This window comes from Scyliorhinus torazame, chromosome 1 (assembly GCF_047496885.1).
Source record: "Scyliorhinus torazame isolate Kashiwa2021f chromosome 1, sScyTor2.1, whole genome shotgun sequence".
NCBI lineage: Eukaryota > Metazoa > Chordata > Chondrichthyes > Carcharhiniformes > Scyliorhinidae > Scyliorhinus > Scyliorhinus torazame.
Window position 1 is genome coordinate 4,888,898 of NC_092707.1, and position 27,947 is coordinate 4,916,844.

General features: G+C 47.1%; 1 protein-coding gene across 6 annotated transcripts in view; it reads left to right on the forward strand.

The window, feature by feature from the left end:
• LOC140428264 (M-phase phosphoprotein 9) overlaps positions 1-27,947 on the forward strand; it is a 266,696-nt gene that overhangs the window by 149,122 nt on the left and 89,627 nt on the right. For all 6 annotated transcript variants that reach the window (XM_072514583.1, XM_072514911.1, XM_072514834.1 and 3 more), the window contains exon 16: positions 2,331-2,435. In XM_072514583.1, coding sequence (XP_072370684.1) covers positions 2,331-2,435 — 105 coding nt within the window. The remainder of the gene's footprint in view (positions 1-2,330; positions 2,436-27,947) is intronic.

Here is a 27,947-nt window from a genome sequence, read left to right on the forward strand (position 1 = left end):
AACTCAGTTAGCCATGAATGATGCACCATTTCGTTGAGTCCTTCTTTCTCAATGGACTACATCTTAAATGTCTGGCACTGCCTAGCTACTGTTTACCCTTTAACTTATTTTCCTGGTCCACTGAAGGTAACTCGGTCTTCAAATCTTTGTTTTTGCCTTTATTTAAGTTTAAAGCACCAGTATTGGTTGAAGTTTAATGGCCGAATGCTGATGTACCACCAAACCTTGTAAGAGCAGGGTGTTCTCTGGCTGCAGTTGGAGCTTGGAGTCATCCAGTATGGAGGGTTGCAACTTGTGGAACATGGAATATGATATATCAATCTGAATTTGTAAATTCTTTGAAATGAGACTTTGTTAATTGGTTTAAAAAATATACCAAAGTGAATGGGAACTGAGCAGGTGAATGGGGTTAGATAAGGAGGGCACATCAAATTTTTTACGTAACATTGTAGGAGAAAAGGTGTTGCAGCTTGGAGGAGCTGTCCAACTGCAACTATGCAACTTCCTACCAGTATTACTCTGAGCAACGTTCTAATCATGGCTGTGAATCAGGATGTGGAGATACCGGCGTTGGACTGGGGTGGGCACAGTAAGAAATCTTACAATACCAACAAGTTTATTTGGAATCACAAGCTTTTGGAGTGTAGCTCCTTCATCAGGTGAGTGAAGAGGTAGGTTACACAAATACAGCATACACAGACAAAGCCAATGATGCAAGATGATACTTTGAATGCGAGTCTTTGCAGGTAATTAAGTCTTTACAGGTCCAAGCAGTGCGACTGGAGAGAGGAATAATTACAGGTTAAAGAAGTGTGAATTGTCTCAAGCCAGGACAGTTGGTAGGATTTCGCAAGCCCAGGCCAGATGGTGGGATTAAATGAAATGAGACATGAATCCAAGGTCCCGGTTTAGGCCGTACTCATGCGTACAGAACTTGGCTATCAGATTCTGCTCGGCGATTTTGCGTTGAGTTGCGTCCTGAAGGCTGCCTTGGAGAATGCTTACCCGAAGATCAGAGGCTGAATGTCCTTGACTGCTAAGTTTTCCCCGACAGGAAGAGAACATTCCTGCCTGGTGAGCGTCTGCATGGTCTCTGCAATGTACCACGCCTCGGGACATCCTTTCCTGCAGCATATGAGGTAGACAACGTTGGCCGAGTCGCACAAGTATGTACTGTGTACCTGGTGGGTGGTGTTCTCATGTGTAATGGTGGTATCCATGTCGATGATCTGGCACGTCTTGCAGAGGTTGCCATGCCAGGGTTTTGTGGTGTCGTGGTCACTGTTCTGAAGGCCGGGTAGTTTGCTGCAAACAATGATCTGTTTGAGGTTGCACGGTTGTTTGAAAGCAAATAGTGGGGGTGTGGGGGATGGCCTTTGTTCGTCTTCATCGATGACGTGTTGAAGGCTCCGAAGAAGATGTTGTAGTTTCACCGCTCCGGGGAAGTACTGGACGATGAAGGGTACTCTGTCGGTTGTGTCCCGTGTTGGTGCGGTTTTCTGCTGTGGCGCGTTGGAACTGTCAATCGATGAGTCGAGCACCAGATCCCGTTCTTAGGAGAGCTTCTTTCAGCGTTTGAAGATGTGTGTTACGTTCCTCCTCGTCTGAGCAGATCCTGTGTATACGGAGGGCTTGTCCATAGGGGATGGCTTCTTTAATGTGTTTAGGGTGGAAAATGCAGGAGTGGAGCATCATGAGGTTATCCGTGGGTTTGCAGTAAAGCGAAGTGCTGAGGTGACCGTCCTTGATGTTCTTTAACCTGTGATTATTCCTCTCTCCAGTCACACCGTCTGAACCTGTAAAGACTTAATTACCTGCAAAGACTCGCATTCAAAGTAACATCTTGCATCATTGGCTTTGTCTATATGTGCTGTGTTTGTGTAACCTACCTCTTCACTCAACTGATGAAGGAGCTATGCTCCAAAAGCTCGTGATTCCAAATAAACCTGTTGGACTTTAACCTGGTGTTGTAAGACTTCTTACTGTGTGAATCAGGAGGTAGGGCAGAGGTTGAGCATTTCCCATTTGCGAGGGCATCATCAGCACACCTGCTTTGGAGTAGTTTCTGATGGTCAGTTTGTTGGCTCGTAAACATTACATCAAAGACTTGTGTACATTTGAATATGTAATTTTGAAGTAAAAACAGAAGAAGCTGGAAACATCATCTTGCTTAGCTGCATCTATGGAGAGAGAAAGATGATATTTCAGGTCTGTGACTTTTCATCAGAACTAACACCGCTTTTGAGAGTGGGTTTTGGTTAATTGAATATTAATGTGTGCTGAATTATTTTATTTTACTGGTGGTAAAATTGTTTATACTTGCATTTCAGGGTTGTTTCAAAACTTGAGGCTCAAATTCGACAAGTAGAACATGAGAGAAACTACATGAAGGTCCGATCCAGTGCACATAGCTGTTCACGGACATCAAACCGTGGGTAAAAACATTTGTTTTTATAAATAAAACTTAAAACAACGTATTACAACTTCTGATTACAACATCAATGAAGCTAATAGGTTTCTCCTTTTCCAATAAAATGGCTAATGCAAAGAATGTATTTTACCTGCTTTGAATATTGAAACATTGGTAACCGCTTTCCATCTCGTAAGACAAGGTTTGTGTCATGGTGATCAACTCTGTATTAAATATCACTGTGTGGCCCAGGAACCCGGCCCTGGCATTGCCGTCTCTGCTCCATTCGCTGCAGAGGAAGATAGTGGGATGAGAAGGTGCACCCAGGAGGTTGTGACCAATTCCTTGCACAGAACGTTTTTGGGTTGGGTCTGTGTTTGTCATCCATCCAATTAATGGCTGAGCCAGTGCAGATATCGTTAGATTAACAATGAGTGTATGCTGGTGGAATTTATAGACTCCAAGACATCTGGGTCCCATCCACAAAATGCCATGGGTATGTCTGAGAGCCGAGATGGAATCTCTGCAGCCTTTTCTCCCGTCTAGAATATGCTGTCCAGGTCTCGCCGCTGTAGAGGAATGAATGCACTGAGGAAACTGGCTTGGTAGATTTGCAGTTTGGGTGTTCTCAGTCAGGTTACTGTTGTTCAACAAATCTTTGATATAATAGCTGTAGTTTTTGTGATGCATGTGTTGACTTCAGCATCAAGTGGCAGATTGCTGGTGATCGTGGAGGATAAATTTGTGAAGCTTTCAGCAAACACCAATGTCACATTGTCAGGGCTGCGGCAACATCCCAGGTCATGATATTTGTCTTCCTGATGCTGATGGTCAAACCAAACTCTTGACAGGTGTGAGGCATTTTGTTCATTTACCGCTGCAGATGTTCCTAGTTTTTGAATGCTTGTGCGCCATCATCTGTGTAGAGCAATTCTCTGATGAGGACCTAGGGCATCTTTGTCTTGGGATCTCAGGTGAGCAAGGTCGAACAGCTTTCCATCAGTTCTGGTATGTAAGTTGACACTCTCTGTAGATGACCTGAAGGTATATGACAGCAGCAAAGAGAAGAATATGTCAGAGCACAAGCCTGTTTGACCCCACTGCAGATCTTTGAGGAATCTTATGTCGCCGCATCAGAGCTGTCCTTACCCGTCATGTTGTCATGGAAAAGGGATCATATTGGTGGACAGACAATTTTTTTTCAGCAGCTTAAATAGACAGCGTCTGCACATTTGGTTGATTGCCCGAGTAAGATTGATGAAGAGAATATATAGTTGCTTCCTATTTTCCATTTGGAAAAACATCCTTCCACTGCTACCCTCTTATTTTCTATGGCCAAGCCAGTTCTGAATCCATCCAGCTAGTTCACCTCTGACCCCGTGTGATTTCATTTTTTGCACCAGTCTGCCATGAGGGATCTTATCAAATGTCTTACTAAAGTCCATGTAGACAACATCCACAGCTCTTCCCTCATCAATCATTTTTATCACCACCTCAAAAAACTCAATTAAATTAGTGAGACATGATCTCCCTCATACGAAACCATGCTGTCTGTCACTAATAAGACCACTCGCTTCCAAATGTGCATAGATCCTATTTCTGAGAAACTTTTCCAACAATTTCAATATCACTGATGTCAAGCTCACTGGCCTATAATTACCCGGGTTATCTTTGCAACCCTTCTTAAATAACGGTACAACATTGGCTATCCTACAATCCTCTGGTATCTTTCCTGTGGCCAACGAGGACACAAAGATTTCTGTTAGAGTCCCAGCGATGTCATCTCTTGTCTCCCTCAGTAATCTGGAATAGATGCCATCTGGCCCTGGGAATTTGTCTACTGTAATGCTTTTTAACACCCCAACACTTCCTCCCTTGTAATAACGACCTGTTCTAAAGTGTTTACACATCCCTCTGAGACACCACCAATCAACGTGTCCCTCTCCTTTGTGAATACCGTTGCAAAATACTCATTAAGGATCCCCCCTTTGTCCTTTAGTGGACCAACTCTTTCTCTCACTACCCTCTTGTTCCAAATATATGTATAAAATGCCTTGGGATTCTCCTTAATCCATAAGACCATAAGACATAGGAGCGGAAGTAAGGCCATTCGGCCCATCGAGTCGGCGGCAGCGGTGCGCAGGGGCCTTCTGGGAGGTGAGTAGTGTATTTAAAAAGCCTTACCTTTGCAGGAGCAGCCCTTTGGATTTCGGCGGCAGCGGTGCGCAGGGGCCTTCTGGGAGGTGAGTACTTACTTTAAAAACCCTTACCTTTGCAGGAGCAGCCCTTTGGATTTCGGCGGCAGTGGTGCGCAGGGGCCTTCTTGGAGGTGAGTAGTGTATTTAAAAAGCCTTACCTTTGCAGGAGCAGCCCTTTGGATTTCGGCGGCAGCGGTGCGCAGGGGCCTTCTGGGAGGTGAGTAGTGTATTTAAAAAGCCTTGCCTGGTCCCGTGTCTGTTCTTTTCTGTTTTATTTGTTTTTATATAAGGCGGGAACCGGAAGTTCGACCCGCGGACCTCTGGCAAGTCCCCCCCCCCCCAACCAATAAATTCTGGTGGAGAGGAAACCCGAGACACTACACGTGTAGTGTCTCCCACCCGCCCTCCTCCTCTAACCTAATAATAAGACCCATTGGTGTAAGGTAAGTGCCATATTATATTATTATTATATTATTAGCATTGTGCAGGTCAAGGATCGGAGGTGGAGGAGCAGTCTCTGTCAGCGAGAGAACCTGAGAACATCTAAGACACTCAGAAGGTAAGAAGGTAAGTAAGTGATTTTTACTTATTTTTACTTTTATACCTTTTTTCAAATTGTGTGTGTCGGGGGGAAACTGAAGTGACATCACAGAAAAGCTGTGGCCAGAGTGGCTGGTTGGGATTCTAACCTAAATTTGAGTATTTGGGAACTAATTAAACATAATAACTTAATTATAATTTAGAGGATATCTAAGCCAGAGATCGGAGAGTATTATAGTTAGCTATCGCATTTATATTAGAAATCTAGTGCTAGGAAACAGATAGTTGACAGTAACTTTGAAATTTAAAAAAAAGTATTTATAAAAAAAAAACAAGACAAATTTTAATTAATTGACGCAATGTCAGTTAGAGGGGTGCTGTGCTCTGACTGTGAGATGTGGCAGGTCCGGGAGGCTTCCAGCGTCCCGGATGGCTTCATCTGCAGAAAGTGCACCCAACTGGAGCTCCTCACAGACCGCATGGTTCGGTTGGAGCAGCAATTGGATGCACTTGGGAGCATGCAGGTGGCGGAAAGCGTCATAGATCGCAGTTATGTAAATGTGGTCACACCCAATGTGCAGGCAGAGAAATGGGTGACCACCAGAAAGGGCAGGCAGGCAGTGCAGGAATCCCCTGTGGTTGTCCCCCTCTCGAACAGATATACCCCTTTGGATACTGTCGGGGGGGGATAGCCTATCAGGGGAAAACAGCAGCAGCCAGAGCAGTGGCACCACGGCTGGCTCTGATGTTCAGAAGGGAGGGTCAAAGCGCAGAAGAGTAATAGTAATAGGGGACTCTATAGTCAGGGGCACAGATAGGCGCTTCTGTGGATGTGAAAGAGACTCCAGGATGGTATGTTGCCTCCCTGGTGCCAGGGTCCAGGATGTCTCCGAACGGGTAGAGGGCATCCTGAAGGGGGAGGGCAAACAGGCAGAGGTCGTTGTACATATTGGTACTAACGACATAGGCAGGAAGGGGCATGAGGTCCTGCAGCAGGAGTTCAGGGAGCTAGGCAGAAAGTTAAAAGACAGGACCTCGAGGGTTGTAATCTCGGGATTACTCCCTGTGCCATGTGCCAGTGAGGCTAGAAATAGGAAGATAGAGCAGATAAACACGTGGCTAAACAGCTGGTGTAGGAGGGAGGGTTTCCGTTATCTGGACCACTGGGAGCTCTTCCGGGGCAGGTGTGACCTGTATAAGATGGACGGGTTGCATCTAAACCGGAGAGGCATAAATATCCTGGCCGCGAGGTTTGCTAGTGTCACACGGGAGGGTTTAAACTAGTATGGCAGGGGGGTGGGCACGGGAGCAATAGGTCAGAAGGTGAGAGCATTGAGGGAGAACTAGGGAATAGGGACAGTGTGGCTCTGAGGCAGAGCAAACGGGGAGAAGTTGCTGAACACAGCGGGTCTGGTGGCCTGAAGTGCATATGTTTTAATGCAAGAAGCATTACGGGTAAGGCAGATGAACGTAGAGCTTGGATTACTACTTGGAACTATGATGTTGTTGCCATTACAGAGACCTGGTTGAGGGAAGGGCAGGATTGGCAGCTAAACGTTCCAGGATTTAGATGTTTCAGGCGGGATAGAGGGGGATGTAAAAGGGGAAGCGGAGTTGCGCTACTTGTTCGGGAGAATATCACAGCTATACTGCGAGAGGACACCTCAGAGGGCAGTGAGGCTATATGGGTAGAGATCAGGAATAAGAAGGGTGCAGTCACAATGTTGGGGTATACTACAGGCCTCCCAACAGCCAGCGGGAGATAGAGGAGCAGATAGGTAGACAGATTTTGGAAAAGAGTAAAAACAACAGGGTTGTGGTGATGGGAGACTTCAACTTCCCCAATATTGACTGGGACTCACTTAGTGCCAGGGGCTTAGACGGGGCGGAGTTTGTAAGGAGCATCCAGGAGGGCTTCTTAAAACAATATGTAAACAGTCCAACTAGGGAAGGGGCGGTACTGGACCTGGTATTGGGGAATGAGCCCGGCCAGGTGGTAGATGTTTCAGTAGGGGAGCATTTCGGTAACAGTGACCACAATTCAGTAAGTTTTAAAGTACTGGTGGACAAGGATAAGAGTGGTCCGAGGATGAATGTGCTAAATTGGGGGAAGGCTAATTATAACAATATTAGGCGGGAACTGAAGAACATAGATTGGAGGCGGATGTTTGAGGGCAAATCAACATCTGACATGTGGGAGGCTTTCAAGTGTCAGTTGAAAGGAATACAGGACCGGCATGTTCCTGTGAGGAAGAAAGATAAATACGGCAATTTTCGGGAACCTTGGATGACGAGTGATATTGTAGGCCTCGTCAAAAAGAAAAAGGAGGCATTTGTCAGGGCTAAAAGGCTGGGAACAGACGAAGCCTGTGTGGCATATAAGGAAAGTAGGAAGGAACTTAAGCAAGGAGTCAGGAGGGCTAGAAGGGGTCATGAAAAGTCATTGGCAAATAGGGTTAAGGAAAGTGCCAAGGCTTTTTACACGTACATAAAAAGCAAGAGGGTAGCCAAGGAAAGGGTTGGCCCACTGAAGGATAGGCAAGGGAATCTATGTGTGGAGCCAGAGGAAATGGGCGAGGTACTAAATGAATACTTTGCATCAGTATTCACCAAAGAGAAGGAATTGGTAGATGTTGAGTCTGGAGAAGGGGGTGTAGATAGCCTGGGTCACATTGTGATCCAAAAAGATGAGGTGTTGGGTGTCTTAAAAAATATTAAGGTAGATAAGTCCCCAGGGCCTGATGGGATCTACCCCAGAATACTGAAGGAGGCTGGAGAGGAAATTGCTGCGGCCTTGACAGAAATCTTTGGATCCTCGCTGTCTTCAGGGGATGTCCCGGAGGACTGGAGAATAGCCAATGTTGTTCCTCTGTTTAAGAAGGGTAGCAAGGATAATCCCGGGAACTACAGGCCGGTGAGCCTTACTTCAGTGGTAGGGAAATTACTGGAGAGAATTCTTCGAGACAGGATCTACTCCCATTTGGAAGCAAATGGACGTATTAGTGAGAGGCAGCACGGTTTTGTGAAGGGGAGGTCGTGTCTCACTAACTTGATAGAGTTTTTCGAGGAGGTCACTAAGATGATTGATGCAGGTAGGGCATTGGATGTTGTCTATATGGACTTCAGTAAGGCCTTTGACAAGGTCCCTCATGGTAGACTAGTACAAAAGGTGAAGTCACACGGGATCAGGGGTGAACTGGCGAGGTGGATACAGAACTGGCTAGGCCATAGAAGGCAGAGGGTAGCAATGGAGGGATGCTTTTCTAATTGGAGGGCTGTGACCAGTGGTGTTCCACAGGGATCAGTGCTGGGACCTTTGCTCTTTGTAGTATATATAAATGATTTGGAGGAAAATGTAACTGGTCTGATTAGTAAGTTTGCAGACGACACAAAGGTTGGTGGAATTGCGGATAGCGATGAGGACTGTCTGAGGATACAGCAGGATTTAGATTGTCTGGAGACTTGGGCGGAGAGATGGCAGATGGAGTTTAATCCGGGCAAATGTGAGGTAATGCATTTTGGAAGGGCTAATGCAGGTAGGGAATATACAGTGAATGGTAGTACCCTCAAGAGTATTGAAAGTCAAAGAGATCTAGGAGTACAGGTCCACAGGTCATTGAAAGGGGCAACACAGGTGGAGAAGGCAGTCAAGAAGGCATACGGCATGCTTGCCTTCATTGGCCGGGGCATTGAGTATAAGAATTGGCAAGTCATGTTGCAGCTGTATAGAACCTTAGTTAGGCCACACTTGGAGTATAGTGTTCAATTCTGGTCGCCACACTACCAGAAGGATGTGGAGGCTTTAGAGAGGGTGCAGAAGAGATTTACCAGAATGTTGCCTGGTATGGAGGGCATAAGCTATGAGGAGCGATTGAATAAACTCTGTTTGTTCTCACTGGAACGAAGGAGGTTGAGGGGCGACCTGATAGAGGTATACAAAATTATGAGGGGCATAGACAGAGTGGATAGTCAGAGGCTTTTCCCCAGGGTAGAGGGGTCAATTACTAGGGGGCATAGGTTTAAGGTGAGAGGGGCAAGGTTTAGAGTAGATGTACGAGGCAAGTTTTTTACGCAGAGGGTAGTGGGTGCCTGGAACTCACTACCGGAGGAGGTAGTGGAAGCAGGGACGATAGGGACATTTAAGGGGCATCTTGACAAATATATGAATAGGATGGCAATAGAAGGATACGGACCCAGGAAGTGTAGAAGATTGTAGTTTCGTCGGGCCGTATGGTCGGCACGGGCTTGGAGGGCCGAAGGGCCTGTTCCTGTGCTGTACATTTCTTTGTTCTTTGTTGAGTCCACTCCACCATTCAATCATGGCTGATTTCAACTCCATTTACCCGCTCTCTCTCCATAGCCCTTAATTCCTCGAGAAATCAAGAATTTATCAACTATTGTCTTAAAGACACTCAACGTCCCGGCCTCCACCCTCTGTGGCAATGAATTCCACAGACCCACCACTCTCTGGCTGAAGAAATTTCTCCTCATCTCTGTTCTAAAGTGACTCCCTTTTATTCTAAGGCTGTGCCCCCCGGGTCCTAGTCTCCCCTGCTAATGGAAACAACTTCCCTACGTCCACCCTATCTAAGCCATTCATTATCTTGTAAATTTCTATTAGATCTCCCCTCAACCTCCTAAACTCCAATGAATATAATTCCAGGATCCTCAGACGTTCATCGTATGTTAGGCCTACCATTCCTGGGATCATCCGTGTGAATCTCCGCTGGACCCGCTCCAGTGCCAGTATGTCCTTCCTGAGGTGGGGGCCCAAAATTGCTCACAGTATTCTAAATGGGGCCTAACTAATGCTTTATAAAGCTTCAGAAGTACGTCCCTGCTTTTATATTCCAAGCCTCTTGAGATAAATGACAACATTGCATTTGCTTTCTTAATTACGGGCTCAACCTGCAAGTTTACCTTTAGAGAATCCTGGACTAGGACTCCCAAGTCCCTTTGCACTTCAGCATTATGAATTTTGTCACCGTTTAGAAAATAGTCGATGCCTCTATTCTTTTTTCCAAAGTGCAAGACCTCGCACTTGCCCACGTTGAATTTCACCAGCCATTTCTTGGACCACTCTCCTAAACTGTCTAAATCTTTCTGCAGCCTCCCCACCTCCTCCATACTACCTGCCCCTCCACCTATCTTTGTATCATCGGCAAACTTAGCCAGAATGCCCCCAGTCCCGTCATCTAGATCGTTAATATATAAAGAGAACAGCTGTGGCCCCAACACTGAACCCTGCGGGACACCACTCGTCACCGGTTCCCATTCCGAAAAAGAACCTTTTATAGAACAATACAGCGCAGTACAGGCCCTTCGGCCCACGATGTTGCACCGAAACAAAAGCCATCTAACCTACACTATGCCATTATCATCCATATGTTTATCCAATAAACTTTTAAATGCCCTCAATGTTGGCGAGTTCACTACTGTAGCAGGTAGGGCATTCCATGGCCTCACTACTCTTTGCGTAAAGAACCTACCTCTGACCTCTGTCCTATATCTATTACCCCTCAGTTTAAAGCTATGTCCCCTCGTGCCAGCCATTTCCATCCGCGGGAGAAGGCTCTCACTGTCCACCCTATCTAACCCCCTGATCATTTTGTATGCCTCTATTAAGTCTCCTCTTAACCTTCTTCTCTCCAACGAAAATAACCTCAAGTCCATCAGCCTTTCCTCATAAGATTTTCCCTCCATACCAGGCAACATCCTGGTAAATCTCCTCTGCACCCGCTCCAAAGCCTCCACGTCCTTCCTATAATGCGGTGACCAGAACTGTACTCAATACTCCAAATGCGGCCGAACCAGAGTTCTGTACAGCTGCAACATGACCTCCCGACTCCGGAACTCAATCCCTCTACCAATAAAGGCCAACACTCCATAGGCCTTCTTCATAACCCTATCAACCTGGGTGGCAACTTTCAGGGATCTATGTACATGGACACCTAGATCCCTCTGCTCATCCACACTTTCAAGAACTTTACCATTAGCCAAATATTCCGCATTCCTGTTATTCCTTCCAAAGTGAATCACCTCACACTTCTCTACATTAAACTCCATTTGCCACCTCTCAGCCCAGCTCTGCAGCTTATCTATATCCCTCTGTAACCTGCTACATCCTTCCACACTATTGACAACACCACCGACTTTAGTATCGTCTGCAAATTTACTCACCCACCCTTCTGCGCCTTCCTCTAGGTCATTGATAAAAATGACAAACAGCAACGGCCCCAGAACAGATCCTTGTGGTACTCCACTTGTGACTGTACTCCATTCTGAACATTTCCCATCAACCACCACCCTCTGTCTTCTTTCAGCTAGCCAATTTCTGATCCACATCTCTAAATCACCCTCAATCCCCAGCCTCCGTATTTTCTGCAATAGCCTACTGTGGGGAACCTTATCAAACGCTTTGCTGAAATCCATATATACCACATCAACTGCTCTACCCTCATCTACCTGTTCAGTCACCTTCTCAAAGAACTCAATAAGGTTTGTGAGGCATGACCTACCCTTCACAAAGCCATGCTGACTATCCCTGATCATATTATTCCTATCTAGATGATTATAAATCCTGTCTCTTATAATCCCCTCCAAGACTTTACCCACTACAGACGTGAGGCTCACCGGTCTATAGTTGCCGGGGTTGTCTCTGCTCCCCTTTTTGAACAAAGGGACCACATTTGCTGTCCTCCAGTCCTCTGGCACTATTCCTGTAGCCAATGATGACATAAAAATCAAAGCCAAAGGTCCAGCAATCTCTTCCCTGGCCTCCCAGAGAATCCTAGGATAAATCCCATCAGGTCCCGGGGACTTATCTATTTTCAGCCTGTCCAGAATTGCCAACACCTCTTCCCTACGCACCTCAATGCCATCTATTCTATTAGCCTGCGGCTCAGCATTCTCCTCCACAACATTATCTTTTTCCTGAGTGAATACTGACGAAAAATATTCATTTAGCATCTCGCCTATCTCTTCAGACTCCACACACAATTTCCCATCCCTGTCCTTGACTGGTCCTACTCTTTCCCTAGTCATTCGCTTATTCCTGACATACCTATAGAAAGCTTTTGGGTTTTCCTTGATCCTTCCTGCCAAATACTTCTCATGTCCCCTCCTTGCTCGTCTTAGCTCTCTCTTTAGATCCTTCCTCGCTACCTTGTAACTATCCATCGCCCCAACTGAAACTTCACACCTCATCTTCACATGGGCCTCCTTCTTCCTCTTAACAAGAGATTCCACTTCCTTGGTAAACCACGGTTCCCTCGCTCGACGCCTTCCTCCCTGCCTGACCGGTACATACTTATCAAGAACACGCAGTAGCTGATCCTTGAACAAGCCCCACTTATCCAGTGTGCCCAACACTTGCAGCCTACTTCTCCACCTTATCCCCCCAAGTCACGTCTAATGGCATCATAATTGCCCTTCCCCCAGCTATAACTCTTGCCCTGCGGTGTATACTTATCCCTTTCCATCATTAACGTAAACGTCACCGAATTGTGGTCACTGTCCCCAAAGTGCTCTCCTACCTCCAAATCCAACACCTGGCCTGGTTCATTACCCAAAACCAAATCCAACGTGGCCTCGCCTCTTGTTGGCCTGTCAACATATTGTTTCAGGAAACCCTCCTGCACACACTGTACAAAAAACGACCCATCTATTGTACTCGAACTATATATTTTCCAGTCAATATTTGGAAAGTTAAAGTCTCCCATAATAACTACCCTGTTACTTTCGCTCTTATCCAGAATCATCTTCGCCATCCTTTCCTCTACATCCCTCAAACTATTAGGAGGCCTATAAAAAACTCCCAACAGGGTGACCTCTCCTTTCCTGTTTCTAACTTCAGCCCATACTACCTCGGAAGAAGAGTCCCCATCTAGCATCCTCTCCGCCACCGTAATACTGCTCTTGACTAGCAGCGCCACACCTCCCCCTCTTTTGCCTCCTTCTCTGAGCTTACTAAAACACCTAAACCCCGGAACCTGCAACATCCATTCCTGTCCCTGCTCTATCCATGTCTCCGAAATGGCCACAACATCGAAGTCCCAGGTACCAACCCATGCTGCCAGTTCCCCTACCTTGTTTCGTATACTCCTGGCATTGAAGTAGACACACTTCAAACCACCTACCTGAACACTGGCCCCCTCCTGCGACGTCAAATCTGTGCTCCTGACCTCTATACTCTCATTCTCCCTTATCCTAAAACTACAATCCAGGTTCCCATGCCCCTGCTGCATTAGTTTAAACCCCCCCAAAGAGCACTAACAAATCTCCCCCCCAGGATATTTGTGCCCCTCAGGTTCAGATGTAGACCATCCTGTCTGTAGAGGTCCCACCTTCCCCAGAAAGAGCCCCAGTTATCCAGAAATCTGAATCCCTCCCGCCTGCACCATCCCTGTAGCCACGTGTTTAAATGCTCTCTCTCCCTATTCCTCATCTCACTATCACGTGGCACGGGCAACAACCCAGAGATAACAACTCTGTTTGTTCTAGTTCTGAGCTTCCATCCTCGCTCCCTGAAAGCCTGCCTGACATCCTTGTCCCCTTTCCTACCTATGTCGTTAGTGCCAATGTGGACCACGACTTGGGGCTGCTCCCCCTCCCCCCCCCCAAGGACCCGGAAAACACGATCCGAGACATCACGTACCCTTGCACCTGGGAGGCAACATACCAAACGTGAGTCTCTCACGCTCCCACAAAATCTCCTATCTGTGCCCCTGACTATAGAGTCCCCAATTACTAATGCTCTGCTCCTCTCCCCCCTTCCCTTCTGAGCAACAGGGACAGACTCCGTGCCAGAGGCCCGTACCCCATGGCTTACCCCTGGTAAGTTCCCCCCCCCCCCCCCCCCACAAGTATCCAAAGCGGTATACTTGTTTCTCAGGGGAACGGCCGCAGGGGATCCCTGCACTGACTGCTTTTTCCCAGTCCCTCTTACAGTTACCCACCTATCTCCAATCTTTGGTGTAACTAATTCCCTGAAGCTGCTATCTATGACCCCTTCTGCCTCCCGAATGATCCGAAGTTCTTCCAACTCCAGCTCCAGTTCCCTAACTCGGTCTTGGAGGAGCTGGAGATGGCAGCACTTCCTGCAGGTAAAATCAGCAGGGACACTAACTGCATCCCTCACCTCAAACATCCTGCAGGAGGAACATTGCACTCCCTTCCCTGCCATTCCTCTAACTTTCTACCAAGATCTGGCTAACAACTAAATTAAATTTTTTATAAAAAACAATAATAATATAATAAAATATGGTACTTACCTCAGACCAATGGGTTTTATTATTAGGTTAGAGGAGGAGGGCGGGTGGGAGACACTACACGTGTAGTGTCTCGGGTTTCCTCTCCACCAGAATTTATTGGTGAGGGTCTTCCCAGACGTCCGCGGGTCGACTTCCTGTTCCCGCCTAAAACACTAATTTAAAAAAAGAAAAATTCTCAGCTCCTGCTGAAATTGACTAACCAGCCAGCTCCACTCCCGCCAAAATCGACTGGCCTGCCCCTGCAAAGACAAGTGTTTTTAAAGGACACACTTACCTCCCAGCAGCCACTTCCGCACTGCTCCCGCTGAAACTGACTCACCAGCTGATTCTCCCGCCGAAATCGACAACTTTTATCCCAACTCTCTGCCTTCTCCCTGACAGCCAATCGTCAATCCATGTTAGTACCTTGCCTCGAATACCATGGGCCCTTATTTTACTCAGCAGTCTCCCGTGAGGCACCTTATCAAAGGCCTTTTGGAAGTCAAGATAGATAACATCCATTGGCTCTCCTTGGTCTAACCTATTTGTTATCTCTTTAAAGAACTCTAACAGGTTTGTCAGGCACGACCTCCTCTTACTAAATCCATGCTGACTTGTCCTAATCCGACCCTGCACTTCCAAGAATTTAGATCCTTAACAATGGATTCTAGAATCTTGCCAACAACCGAGGTTAGGCTAATTGGCCTATAATTTTCCATCTTTTTCCTTGTTCCCTTCTTGAAACAGGGGGGTTACAACAGCGATTTTCCAATCCTGTGGGACTTTCCCTGACTCCAGTGACTTTTGAAAGATCATAACTAACGCCTCCACTATTTGTTCAGCTATCTCCTTTAGAACTCTAGGATGTAGCCCATCTGGGCCTGGAAATTTATCAATTTTTAGACCTCTTAGTTTCTCTAGCACTTTCTCCTTTGTGATGGCTACCATATTCAACTCTGCCCCCTGACTCTCCGGAATTGTTGGGATATTACTCATGTCTTCTACTGTGAAGACTGACGCAAAGTACTTATTTAGTTCCTCAGCTATTTCCTTGTCTCCCATCACTAGATTACCAGCGTCATTTTGAAGCGGCCCAATGTCTACTTTTGCCTCCCGTTTGTTTTTAATGTATTTAAAGAAACTTTTACTATCATTCCTAATGTTACTGGCTAGCCTACCTTCATATTTGATCCTCTCTTTCCTTATCTCTCTCTTTGTTATCCTCTGTTTGTTTTTGTCGCCTTCCCAATCTTCTGACTTCCCACAACTCTTTGCCACATTATAGGCTTTCTCTTTTGCTTTGATGCATTCCCTAACTTCCTTTGTCAGCCATGGCTGCCTAATCCCCCCTCTGATAACCTTTCTTTTCTTTGGGATGAACCTCTGTACTGTGTCCTCAATTACTCCCAGAAACCTCTGCCATTGCTGTTCTACTGTCTTTCCCACTAGGCTCTGCTCCCAGTCAATTTTCGTCAGTTCCTCCCTCATGCCCCTGTAGTTACCTTTATTTAACTGTAACACCTTTACATCTGATTCTACCTTCTTTCTTTCAAATTGGAGATTGAATTCTACCATATTATGATCACTGCCTCCTAAGTGTTCCCTTACTTTAAGATCTTTAATCAAGTCTGGCTCATTACATAACACTAAGTCCAGAATGGACTGTTCCCTCGTGGGCTCCATCACAAGCTGTTCCAAAAAGCCCTCCTGTAAACATTCGATGAATTCCCTTTCCTTGGGTCCACTGGCAGCATTATTTACCCAATCCACCTGCATATTGAAGTCCCCCATGATCACTGTGACCTTGCCTTTCTGACATGCACTTTCTATTTCGTGGTGCATTTTGTGCCCTCGTTCCTGACCACTGTTAGGAGGCCTGTACATAACTCCCATTATGTTTTTTTTGCCTTTGTGGTTCCTCAACTCTACCCACACAGACTCCACATCATCTGACCCTATGTCGTTTAGTGCTATTGATTTAATTTCATTCCTAATTAACAAGGCAACCCTGCCCCCTCTGCCCACCTCTCTGTCTTTTCAATAGGTTGTGAATCCCTGGATGTTTAAATGCCAGTCCTGAACCCCCTGCAACCACGTCTCTGTGATGCCTACCACATCATACCTGCCAGCCACAATCTGGGCCACAAGCTCATCTACCTTGTTCCGTACACTGCGCGCATTTAAATATAGCACCTTTAATTCTCTATTGACTGTCCCTTTTCGTTTTCTTAGTGTGGTGGACCTTGGTTTACTGAGCCTTTCCATACACTGTCATATTTTGTGAGATGGGGACTACCGTAACCTCTCCTGAGTTCTGTCTTTTCGTGCTTTTTTGTATTCCTAAGCAGCGACGCTTCCCACTGATTACTTCACCTCTTGGTTCCCTGACTTTCCCTTCCCCCCAATCTCTAGTTTAAAGTCCTATTGACCACCCTATTTACTCTTTTCGCCAGAACACTGGTCCCAGCTCGGTTCAGGTGGAGACCATCCCAACGGTATAGGTCCCCCCTGTCCCAAAACTGATGCCAGTGTCCCATGAAAAGGAACCCCTCTGTCCCACTCCACTCTTTCAGCCACGTGTTAACTTCCCTTATTCTTGCCTCCCTATGCCAATTTGCACGTGGCTCGGGCAGTAATCTGGAGATTATGACCCTTGAGGACCTGTTTTTTAATTTGAATCCTAGCTCTTTATAATCTCTAAACAGGTCCTCTTTTCTAGACTTGCCTATGTTGTTGGTACCGACATGGACCACAACAACTGGATCCTCCCCCTCCCTCTCCAGTATCCTTTCAAGCCAGTCAGAGATGTCCCGCACCCTAGCATCGGGCAGGCAACATACCATGCGGGACTCTTTATCCTGCTCACAAAGGATACTATCTATCTCCCTGATAATAGAATCCCCTACAACTACAACTTGCCTATTTACTCCCTCCCCTTGAATGGCCTGCTGAACCATGGTGCCTTGGTCAGCTGACTCATCCTTCCTGCAGCCCTGTTCGCCATCCACACGGGGAGCAAGTGCCTCATACCTGTTGGACAGAGTCAAGGGCTGAGGCTCCTGAGTTCCTGACTGCTGGTTCCCTTTACCTGCCTGACTTGCAGTCACACCCTGCTGTCCCTGGCCACTGGAGGATTTAAACTACTTACTCTGACAGGTGTGACTGCCTCCTGAAACACAGTGTCCAGGTAAGTCTCCCCCTCCCGGATGTGCCTCAGTGTTTGAAGCTCAGACTCCAGCTCATCAACTCTGAGCCGGAGCTCTTTGAGCAGCCAACACTTACTGCAGATGTGGTCGCTGCAGCTCGCAATGGGATCTGCCAGCTCCCACATCAAGCAGCTCAAGCACATCACCTGACCAGCCATCACTAATTAATTAATTAGTTTAATTTAAGTTTACGAGTTTAGCTGTGTTTTTTTAAAAATTTGGGGCAGATTTGCTATCAACCAATCAGATGACAGCTTACCTCGGACGTCACGTTTGGGGGAAAAAAACTGGAAAACAAAGTTACCGTTAGGTTTTTATACTCACCGAGACCACTCCTCCTCCGAATGGCTCCCAAAACTTTCCTGGTTACCTCACTGCACCAAATTACCAAGTTTCAAATTCCCCACTCTGGATCTGTCTCTCTCACTCACTCAGGCTGTGTCTCTTTGACCTGCGCAACACTTACTGAGTGCGCTTTCTGTCTGTCTTTTATACAGACTTTAGGATGACTCACACTACTTAAACTTCAAAGAGAAGAATACAATGTGTACCTTTGTGCCCCTTAACAGGCCTCAGGTGACTGCCAGATAACTGCCTCTCAGCAATTAGGGTGGGGGCAGCTATCTGTCAAGGACATTTCGTGACCCCTTTTTGCCCTCCTAAATCCCTGCTTTAGCTCTTTTCTACTTTCCTTGTATTCCTCAAGTGCTTCTTCTGTTTTTAGTTGCCTGTACCTCACGTATGCAACTTTTTTCTTTTTGACAAATTTGCAATTTCCTTGGTCATCCATGGTCCCTGAATCCTGCACTTCCTGTCCTTTTTACTGGCACATGCCTGTCCTGCACTCCCATCAGCTGCTCCTTTAAAAGACTCCCACATGCCAAATGTGGATTTACCTTTAAACAGCCTCTCCCAGACAACAGCCATCAAATCATGTCTAATCTGGTTGTAGTTAACCTTCCACCAATTTAGCACCTTAACCCTGGGACAACACTCGTCCTTTTCCATGAGTATCCAAAAGTTTACTGAATTGTGGTCACTGTTCGCCACATGTTCTCCCACTGCAACGTTGATGACTTGGCCGGGCTCGTTCCCTAGTACTCGGTCCAGTATAGCCCCTTCTCTAGTCGGACTGTCCACATATTGTTCCAAAAAACCTTCTTGGACACACTTACCAAATTCCGCACCATCCAGACCTCTAGCCCTCAGGGATTTCCAGTCAATATGAGGAAAATTAAAGTCTCCCACTACAACAACCCTATTATTTCTACATCTATCCAGAATCTGTTTACATATCTGTTCTTCAACTTCCTGTGGGCTCTTAGGAGGCCTGTAGTACACCCCCATTATAGTGACTGCCCCCTTCCTGTTTCTGAGTTCTTCCCACAGTGCCTCGTTACTTGATTCTTCCGTGGTGTCCTCCCTCTGTACAGCTGTAATGTGTTCTCTATCCAGTATTGCAACTCTCTCACTTTTTTTTTACCTTCCTCCCTGTCTCGCCAAAACACCTATTTCCTGGAATATTTAGCTGCCAGTCCTGTCCCATTTATTAAAATAAATTTAGAGTAACCAATTATTTTTTTTCCACTTAAGGGGCAATTTAGCATTGCCAATCCACCTAACCTGCACATCTTTGAGTTATGGGGGTGAAACCCACGCAGACATGGGAAGAATGTGCAAACTCCACATGGACAGTGAGCCAGAGCCGGGATTTGAACCCGGGTCCTCAGCATTGCAGTCCCAGTGCTATCCACTGCGCCACATGCCACCCTCTGTCCTCCGTTACAGCAATCACATCCAAGTTCCGCGCATGGTCAAGGCTTTCAGTTCATCTGTCTTACCTGTTATACTCCGTGCACTGAAGCTACACTCCAGACCACCAGGCCCACTGAGTTCGACCTCCCTCGCAGAATAAGAGGTAGGCCATTTAGGACTGAGATGAGGAGGAAGTTCTTCAGTCACCCAATCATCTTGGGAATTCTCTATGTGAAAGGGCTGAGGGGGCTCAGCATTGAAGCAGAGTTCGATAGATTTCTAGAATCAAATGATATCAAGGGATACAGGGATAATGCAGGAAGATGCCGCTGAGGTAGAAGATCAGGCATGATCTAGTTGTGTTTTTCAAACTTTTTTTTCTGGGACCCACTTTTACCACCGGCTGACCATCATGAGCCATGCCAGCCGTCCTTTGCGAGCCATGCTGACTGACTGACCTTCGCGGCCCAAACCGACTGACCTTTGCAACCCACACTGATAGTCCTTCGCGACACACCACTATTGCTACCTTTTAATGCGACAGGTGAGCCTGCTTGGTCCTCATGATCTCACTTGCTTTGTCATTCAATGTTACATTTCTGCTAAGGACTTGTGACGATTTAAGTTCTCGCTGCATCCGTTGAAAAAAAATCAAGAGGTTTGTCCTTGAACTTGCCAGGCTTAGTCTTCAAATCCCTTTGGAGTTTTGAGGGTTTTAATCTTTTATTTACCAGTATCTCCCTGCATATGTAGCACAGTGGGGTTACATCCTGATTAGCATTGGGACAGTTAATCAAGCCGCACCTCAAGAAATTGCCTTTCTCCTGCTTTGTTCCCAATTTCAGCTGTTTCTTCACTGTTTGTTCACCAGAGACCCTGGATCTCTGGGTGCAGCTCAAACCAGCACTGCTTTGCCCTGTCTGAGAAGCTCTCTCCAGATTCAATTGCGAGATCCTGACCTTTTGTGTCTCTGGCCCTCTCTTTCCTTGATCCACCTTCAGTTCTTCACACAGTCCTGTTGCTTGCTTGCTGGCAGCTCTGTGATTTCGGCCCCAGATCACGTGACATCAGCGTACCTGCTCTCTTCCGTCACTTCTGGTACAGCATAATAACGTCAGGAGGAGGCAGTCTGCCCCGCTGGGCTCTGGGTCTGCACACTGCTAGATCCGGCATAGAAGGGACGGCCGACATTCTTGAAAGACGGCCGCGGCCAGCATTTTTAAAAGCCAGTCGCGACCGTTGGGCACTTCACGCGATCGTGAACGCTGCGACCGATCGATCTGAGACCTTCCCGACACCTGCCCGTGACCCACCTACGGGTCACAAGTTTGAAGATTACTGATCTAGTTGAATGGTGGAGCAGGCTGAAGGAGCTGAACTGCCTACTCCTTCTGTATTTGTAAGTTGCAACCAGTAGTAATTGATGCACTTTCTAGCAGCCTGTCTGACCTTCATTCAAATGGTTCTTGGGCATTCAGAGTCTTGGATCTCTCTTGTAATTAATGACAGGCCTGAAACCAATCAACATTTTTCGCTCTTGCTTCCAATATGTTGAGAGTAGCATATTGTATCTTGAAGTATGATCCATTTTGCTTCTGCATCTGTTGGAATTCCTGTTCAGTCTATGTTATTCTTTAAGTCTGAATGAAGACTGAAGATTTACAGTTAACACAAGCTCTTTATTCAAAGGGTTCATTCTGCTTCCGGAGCTCAACTAGATGTAAAACAGTCAAGAGGTATGTGAAACTAAGGTAAACTGCTTATGCTGAGCTGTCTCTGTGTGCTCCTGCTCCCTAGCTCTGTGCTTCTCAAAGAGGCGGATCCTACCTTGGGCTGGATCCTTTATACCCGTATCTGATGCTGCCCTCTAGTGGTGCTGTGACTATTACATCTGTGCTGCAGTCCCTGGTGTATGTGCAGATGTATGTACAGATGTACAGATCACTACAACCCCCCCTTTTGAGTTGATATGTTTCCTAAACTGACCGTAAGAAAACTGTACAGAACAAGTGGTGAGAATAAGCAAATCTGCACACTGCGAAAATGATAAAGTAATACAGAAACAATTAACAGTGTTATGAGTCCATCGTTAGAAATGTTCATATTCGTCTTGTGGGTGTGTTGAAGTGTTGTTACAATTCCAGCCGGTCGGGTGCCTTACGGCTTCTGCTAGAGCGTCGTAACGGTGGAGGTGGGGATGACGGTTTGATGTCATCAAGAGTACTGTCTGGCGTTGTCCTGTGGACTAATTGACTTTGTCAAGTCCAGTGTGGGAAACACCGGCATCGTAGGCCGAAGCATTAACAGACCCCGGCGGTTGCGGCAAAAGAGTACTCCTATCGACGACTTGACAACGTAGGACCGCGGTGCCTCCTGCCTGATCACCGTGGCTGGCTCAGACCATCCGCCTTCTGGGTCCCTGATCCTGACGATGTCGCACATGTTCAGTGGCTTGAGTGGGATCACATGTTGATCGTAGTATTGTTTTTGTTTGGACCATAGTACCCGCATTTTGTCGAGTACCAGAGCGTTATCGGGGTCTCGGATGTTCCTACCAAAGACCATCTGCGCTGGCGACAGTCCTGAGCTCAATGGGATTGCTCGGTAGAATAGCAGTGCTAGGTTGATGTCCGAGCGTGAATCTGTTCCCTTGCTAATAAGCCGTTTAACGATGTGGACACCTTTTTCCACTTTCCCATTTGACTGTGGGTAGTGCGGACTGGACGTTACATGCCGAAAGCTGTATTGGTCTAAGAACTCTTTCCACTCCCAGCTTGCGAAGCAGGGACCATTATCTGACATTACCTCACGCGGGATTCCATGTCGCGCGAATGTCTCCTGGCACGCCTTGATGACAGATGACGACGTGAGATCATGGAGTTTCATTACCTCCGGATAGTTTGAGTAATAGTCCATGATCAAGACGTAATCACGCCCTGTGGCATGAAATAGGTCAAGGCCCACTTTTGTCTACGGTGCCATTGTGAGTTTGTGTTGCTGCAGTGGTTCTTTACACTGTGCGGGTTGATGTCTTTGACAGGTGTCACATGTCATGACCATGTCCGTTATGTCTTGATTCATGCCGGGCCAGTACACAGCCTGTCGTGCTTGCCTTTTGCATTTCTCAATGCCTAGGTGGCCTTCATGAATCTTACGTGGCATCTCGGCGCAGAGTGTGGCCGGAATCACAATCTGCGCATTGCGTAGCAGCAGGCCGTCAACTTCAATCAGTTATGACTTGACATTCTGAAATTGTGGACATTGTCCCCTCGTCCAACAGTGCTGGGGTAGGTGCAGCACCCTCCGTAAGGTTGCATCTTTCTGCGTCTCCTGTCGGATTAGGCAAAGCTTCTCATCCAAAGCAGGCAAATTCTCCATGCATAATTGTGTTTGGGCCTCGATTTCTCGGATAGGGGCTGATAGTACGTTGTCAGTGCCAATGGATCGGGACAGTGCGTCGGCAATGGCAAGGTCTTGTCCCAGGGTGTATATTAGGGCGAAATCATATCTTCACAGCTTCATCATGATGCACTGCAGACGGGGTGTCATGTCATTTCGATCCTTGTCTATGATATGGACCAACGGTCTGTGGTCGGTTTCCACTATGAATGTGGGCAGGCCGTACACATAGTCATGGAACTTCAGAATCCCAGTGAGGCATCAAGCTTGGTGAAGATACAAGCATTTGCCATCTCAGACGTGATCTCTTCACGTTTGGGGATGGGGTAGTGTTCCCGGCGAATGTTCTGGTTCAGGTCCTTCGGGTCTATGCATATGCAAAGATCTCCAGAAGGTTTCTTAGCACAGACAATGGAACTAACCCAGTCAGTTGGCTGTGTGACTCGCGATATGACGCCTTGTGACTGCAGTCTGTTGAGTCCCGCTTTCAACTTCTCCCGCAGTGGAGTTGGAACCCTCCTGGGACCCTCCTGGGCGGCTGAATGACTGGTTTGGTGTCTGTCTTCAGCATGATTTTGTATTGACAGGGTAAGGTGCCCAAGCCTTTGAATACGTTGGGGTATTCTTGTAGCATGCTGTGGATTTTAGCTTCCAGGCTTGATGGATCCTGGGTGTGCATGTAAATGCATTGTACCAGCCGCAGGTCTTTGCAGGCCTGAGCACCTAACAGTGATGATTTGTTGTCGTCTACAATCTCGAATTGTAGCTGCTTGCGTATCGTCTTGCTGTCCACCCGGAGATGGCACGGTCCCTTTGAGGCGATCTGATTGCCGTTGTAGTCCTTCAGCCGACATGCAGCGGGTATTATTCCACGGTCTCCTGGAATCGAATGGAGATCCTTGCTAGTGAGGAGGTTAGCTGAGGCCCCAGTGTCAAGCTTGAAGACTAATGGAAAGTCATTGACTTGCACAGTCGCAGTCCACTCACTGCTGGAATCAATGCTGTTGACCGGGTGAGGCGTGGCGATTGTTGCGTCATGTTCCTCACTTGTCTCGATCGTGTCCACAACAAGCGAGTTGCCGCAAGCGAGATTGTCCTCATCCGAGGAATACTCATCATTGGGTTTTTTGTGCTCCTTTGAATCTATGCTTTTTACATTGAAGTTCATGTGTTTCTGTCTAGTTGTCTTCATTAGCAGTGCAGCTCTACACTGTGAGGCAAAGTGATTGTATTTGCCACACTTTAAACATTGTTTTCCAGAGGCTGGACATTGCCCTTTTAAGTGGGCATGTCCGCAGCAGGGACCCATCATGACGCTGTTCCTCCACGCTCGCGCATGCGCAGTAGGCCTTTCTTCCGTGTCAAATCTTCGGGAGAACTGCGCATGCGTGTGGCCTGCATCCAGGTTCGCGCGCGAGGGATTGCCACGAGAGGAGCGCCTTCTGGACGCCTGGGCCACCATTTTGACGGGCTCGACCTCGTGGTGAAGGCCTTGGTCCCGGTAGGTAAACTCCTCATATTCTTCTTTACTTTTTTCATAAGTGAAGCATCTTTGCATGGCTGTTTCTAGGGTTAGGTCTTTTCGTTTAAGTAAGGATTTTCTAAGTCCCTCATCAGATATACCATTAACTATCTGGTCTCTGATGGGAGTCACGGAGGTTTTCAAAGTTGCAGGATTGAGCTAGTAATTTAAAATCAGTTACAAAACTGCTGAAAGATTCACCCGGTTTTTGTAAACGCCGGTGAACTTGAATCTTTCAAATATCTCATTGACTTCAGATTGACAGTGGGTTTCAAATTTTTTGACGATTATTTCCAGCTTGCCCTTGTCCTCCCCTGCCAGGTAGGTAAAGGAATTATATATCTCTAGTGCCCGCGGCCAAGCCAGGGATAAGAGCAAGGCTTTCTTCCTGGCATCAGATGCTGAGGTTAGATCCTTAGCTTCTAGATATATTTTGAACTGTTGTATAAAAAGTTTCCAATTGGAATATATTACCAGTGGTCTGGAGCAGGCGTGGAGGTTGGATTGGGTCCATCGTGCCGATTGGTATCTGAAGGGTCCGAATGCTGCGAAGCCTTCCGTGGTCGAATGTCTCGTTGAAGTCCTCTTCTCTTGCTGTTGTTTAGCTAGCTTGCTGAAATCACACCTGGTACCATATGTTAGCGGAGCAGGCTCGAGGGGCCAGATGGCCTACTCCTGCTCCTTGTTCGTATGTTCTTTTTTTCTTATGTTATTCTCTAAGTCTGAATGAAGACTGAAGACTTACAGTTAACACAAGCTCTTTATTCAAAGGGTTCGTTCTGCTTCCAGAGCTCAACTAGATGTAAAATAGTCAAGAGGTATGACCAGTGAAACTAAGGTAAACTGCCTATGCTGAGCTGTCTCTGTGTGCTGCTGCTCCCTAGCTCTGCGCTTCTCAAAGAGGCGGATCCTACCTTGGGCTCGACCCTTTATACCCGTCTCTGATGCTGCCCTCTAGTGGTGCTGTGACTATTACATCTGTGCTGCAGTCCCTGGTGTATGTGCAGATGTATGTACAGGTGTACGGATCACTACACAGTCCAGTTGAAGAAATGTTTTTTATCTGCTGCAGTTATACAGGGTATAGGTGAAACCGCATTTTTCATTCTATGTGCTGTTTTGGTCGTCTTATTTAACGAAGATATAGGTTCAGAGGAGGTTTACTAGATTGATACCTGGAATGAGCAGGTTGTCTTGTGAGGATCGGTTGGAATGGCTAGACTTGTTTCCAGTAGAGTTCAGAAGAATGGGGGGGGGGGGGGGGGGTGACTTGATTGAAGTATTTAAGATTCTCAACATACTATTTCATCATATAATTTCCATACAATTATTTACCACCAGCGGCCTCCCCAGCAAGTGGTCACACTAGTGCTGATTAGTATTCCTTCTGAAAAACTTGAACCTGGCAGAAGGGCTTCTGTGGGAGCCAAGGAGGTGAAATAGCCCCTTTTGCTCACAGGCAAAGAGCCTAGGGGGCTTGGTCTTCCCTCTTCCATCCCAGTGTCGGCTTGGGGGGGGGGGGGGGGGGGTGTTGTTGGATGAGTACAGAGGCGTCATACTGGTTGTGCACAAAGGTGTTTATTGTGTTTTACAATTCTCAACCCTCCCGATGGGAGTGCCCTCTCCCCCGGTGACTTTGCCCTCCTAGCTCTACCACTACATCCTGGTTTGTCCCCAGGATGCACATCTTGACGTGGAGTCAGCGAGCTGCTTACCACATCCTGTGGTTTTCTATGCCACTGGCGGGCGTCCTCTGGGGGCTCTGAGGCCGGAGGCCCTAACTCACATGGGGCACATGCACAGCTGTGCCGCCCTGTCCCTTGTGCTGGCTGTGAGATGTGGCCTCATTAGAGGGGAACTCGGAGGAGCTGGTGGCCACCGTCGCCACTCTATGGGATGGGTCCATGTTGACATCCGGTGCCTCCTCCTGCTCAATGCCCAAAGGGCCCTGGGGTTTCACATTGGGGCGGAGGGGCAGCTGGTTTGAGCTCCGGATGTCCCTGCATCATCTGGCTCTGCCAGCCCTCGCGGCTCCCTGTTATCTGCACCATTGTGTCGGCGCCCTCAGCGATGCTCCTCAGTGATTGGGCCATGCCCATCTGAGAGCGGGACATGTCCCGCAGAACCTCATCAAGGTCAGCCTGGTACTGGGTCACATCCCCCAGCGAGTTGGGCATTCTGCCTAGACCCTCAACCACGGTCGTCATAGGCAGTGCAATGCCGTGGACACCTTCAATAATGGTGCCGACATCGTGCACCAGGTTCTCCACAGCCGTCGCCACAAGCAATGTTGGATTCGGTGCCTCGCTTTGCTGGCACCATCTCCTGGTGTCAATTCCCGCTTGCTACAATACTTAGAAATCTTTCCAGAGAATCGCACCCTATTTGTTTGTGTATTGTGCGCATGTGTGTGTGTGTTGGGGTATTTTAAAAGGGATACCAGATTACAAACTATGGTTTTATTCATTTTACAGGATGTGGACGTTGCTAGTTAGGCCAGCATTTGTTGCCCATCCCTAGTTGCCCTTCAGAAGGTGGTGGTGAGCTGCCTTCTTGAACCGCTGCAGTTCCTCGGGTGTAGATACACCCACAGCACTATTTGGGGGGAAGTTTTTATTCCTCCTTTGTTTTTTGTAGTGGTCGAATACATTTGACTGGCTTGCTGAGCCATTTCAGAGGATATATTAGAGTCAACCACGTTGCTGAAGTCACGTGTAGACCAGACCAAGTAAGGCTGGCAGATTCTCCTTCCCTAAAGGACTTTAGTGAATCAGATGTTTTTTTTTACAACAATCGACTGTGATTTCACCATCATCATTAGACTTTTAATTCCAGATATGTTTTAAATTCCATGATCTGCCGTGGTGGGATTTGAACCCGCATCCCCAGATATCTTACCCTGGGTCTCTGGTTTACTAGTTCAGTGACAATACCACTACGCCATTGTCTCAACTAACTTTAGTCAGATGCCATGAGGTATCCAATTTCCATCTGCCCCCTCGAGGTGACACAGCTGAGGACTTGTCAATGGAGGACCTTTATACTTTTGGCTCTCTTTGTATTGGTGTTAGTCAACGGTGTGGGCTGAAAATGAGATGCAGATTAGTGCACAAAAACGTGAAACATGCTTCTCTTCACCACCCACACACTAGATGCATCACCGCAAGCTGCTGGAGACATGTTAATACATTGACAGACAGTACTCTGAAAGAACACACTCCCTCGGTCCATCCATAACCCCACCTAACCTACTCATCCTTGGACATTAAGGGGCAATTTAGTATGGCCAATCCGCCTAACCTGCACATCTTTGGACTGTGGGCAGAAACCGCAGCACCCGGAGAAAACCCACTCAGACACAGGGTGAAGTGCAAACTCCACACACACTGACCCAAAGCCGGAATTGGAGCTGCGAGGCAGCAGTGCTAACCGCTGTGATTGCAGTGCGAATCACTGTGCCACTCTGCTGCCAATTTGACAATTTGTATGCTTCTAATGCTATCTTTAATTTCCTTTATAAGTCATAGTTTGGCCCCCTTTCACGTTTTACTTTTGCGCTAGACAGGAATGAACAATTGTTGCTGTTTCCCCATGCGCTCCTTGAATGTTTGCCATTGCCTATCCACTGTCATCCCTTTCAGTAATATTTCCCAATCTATCCTGGCC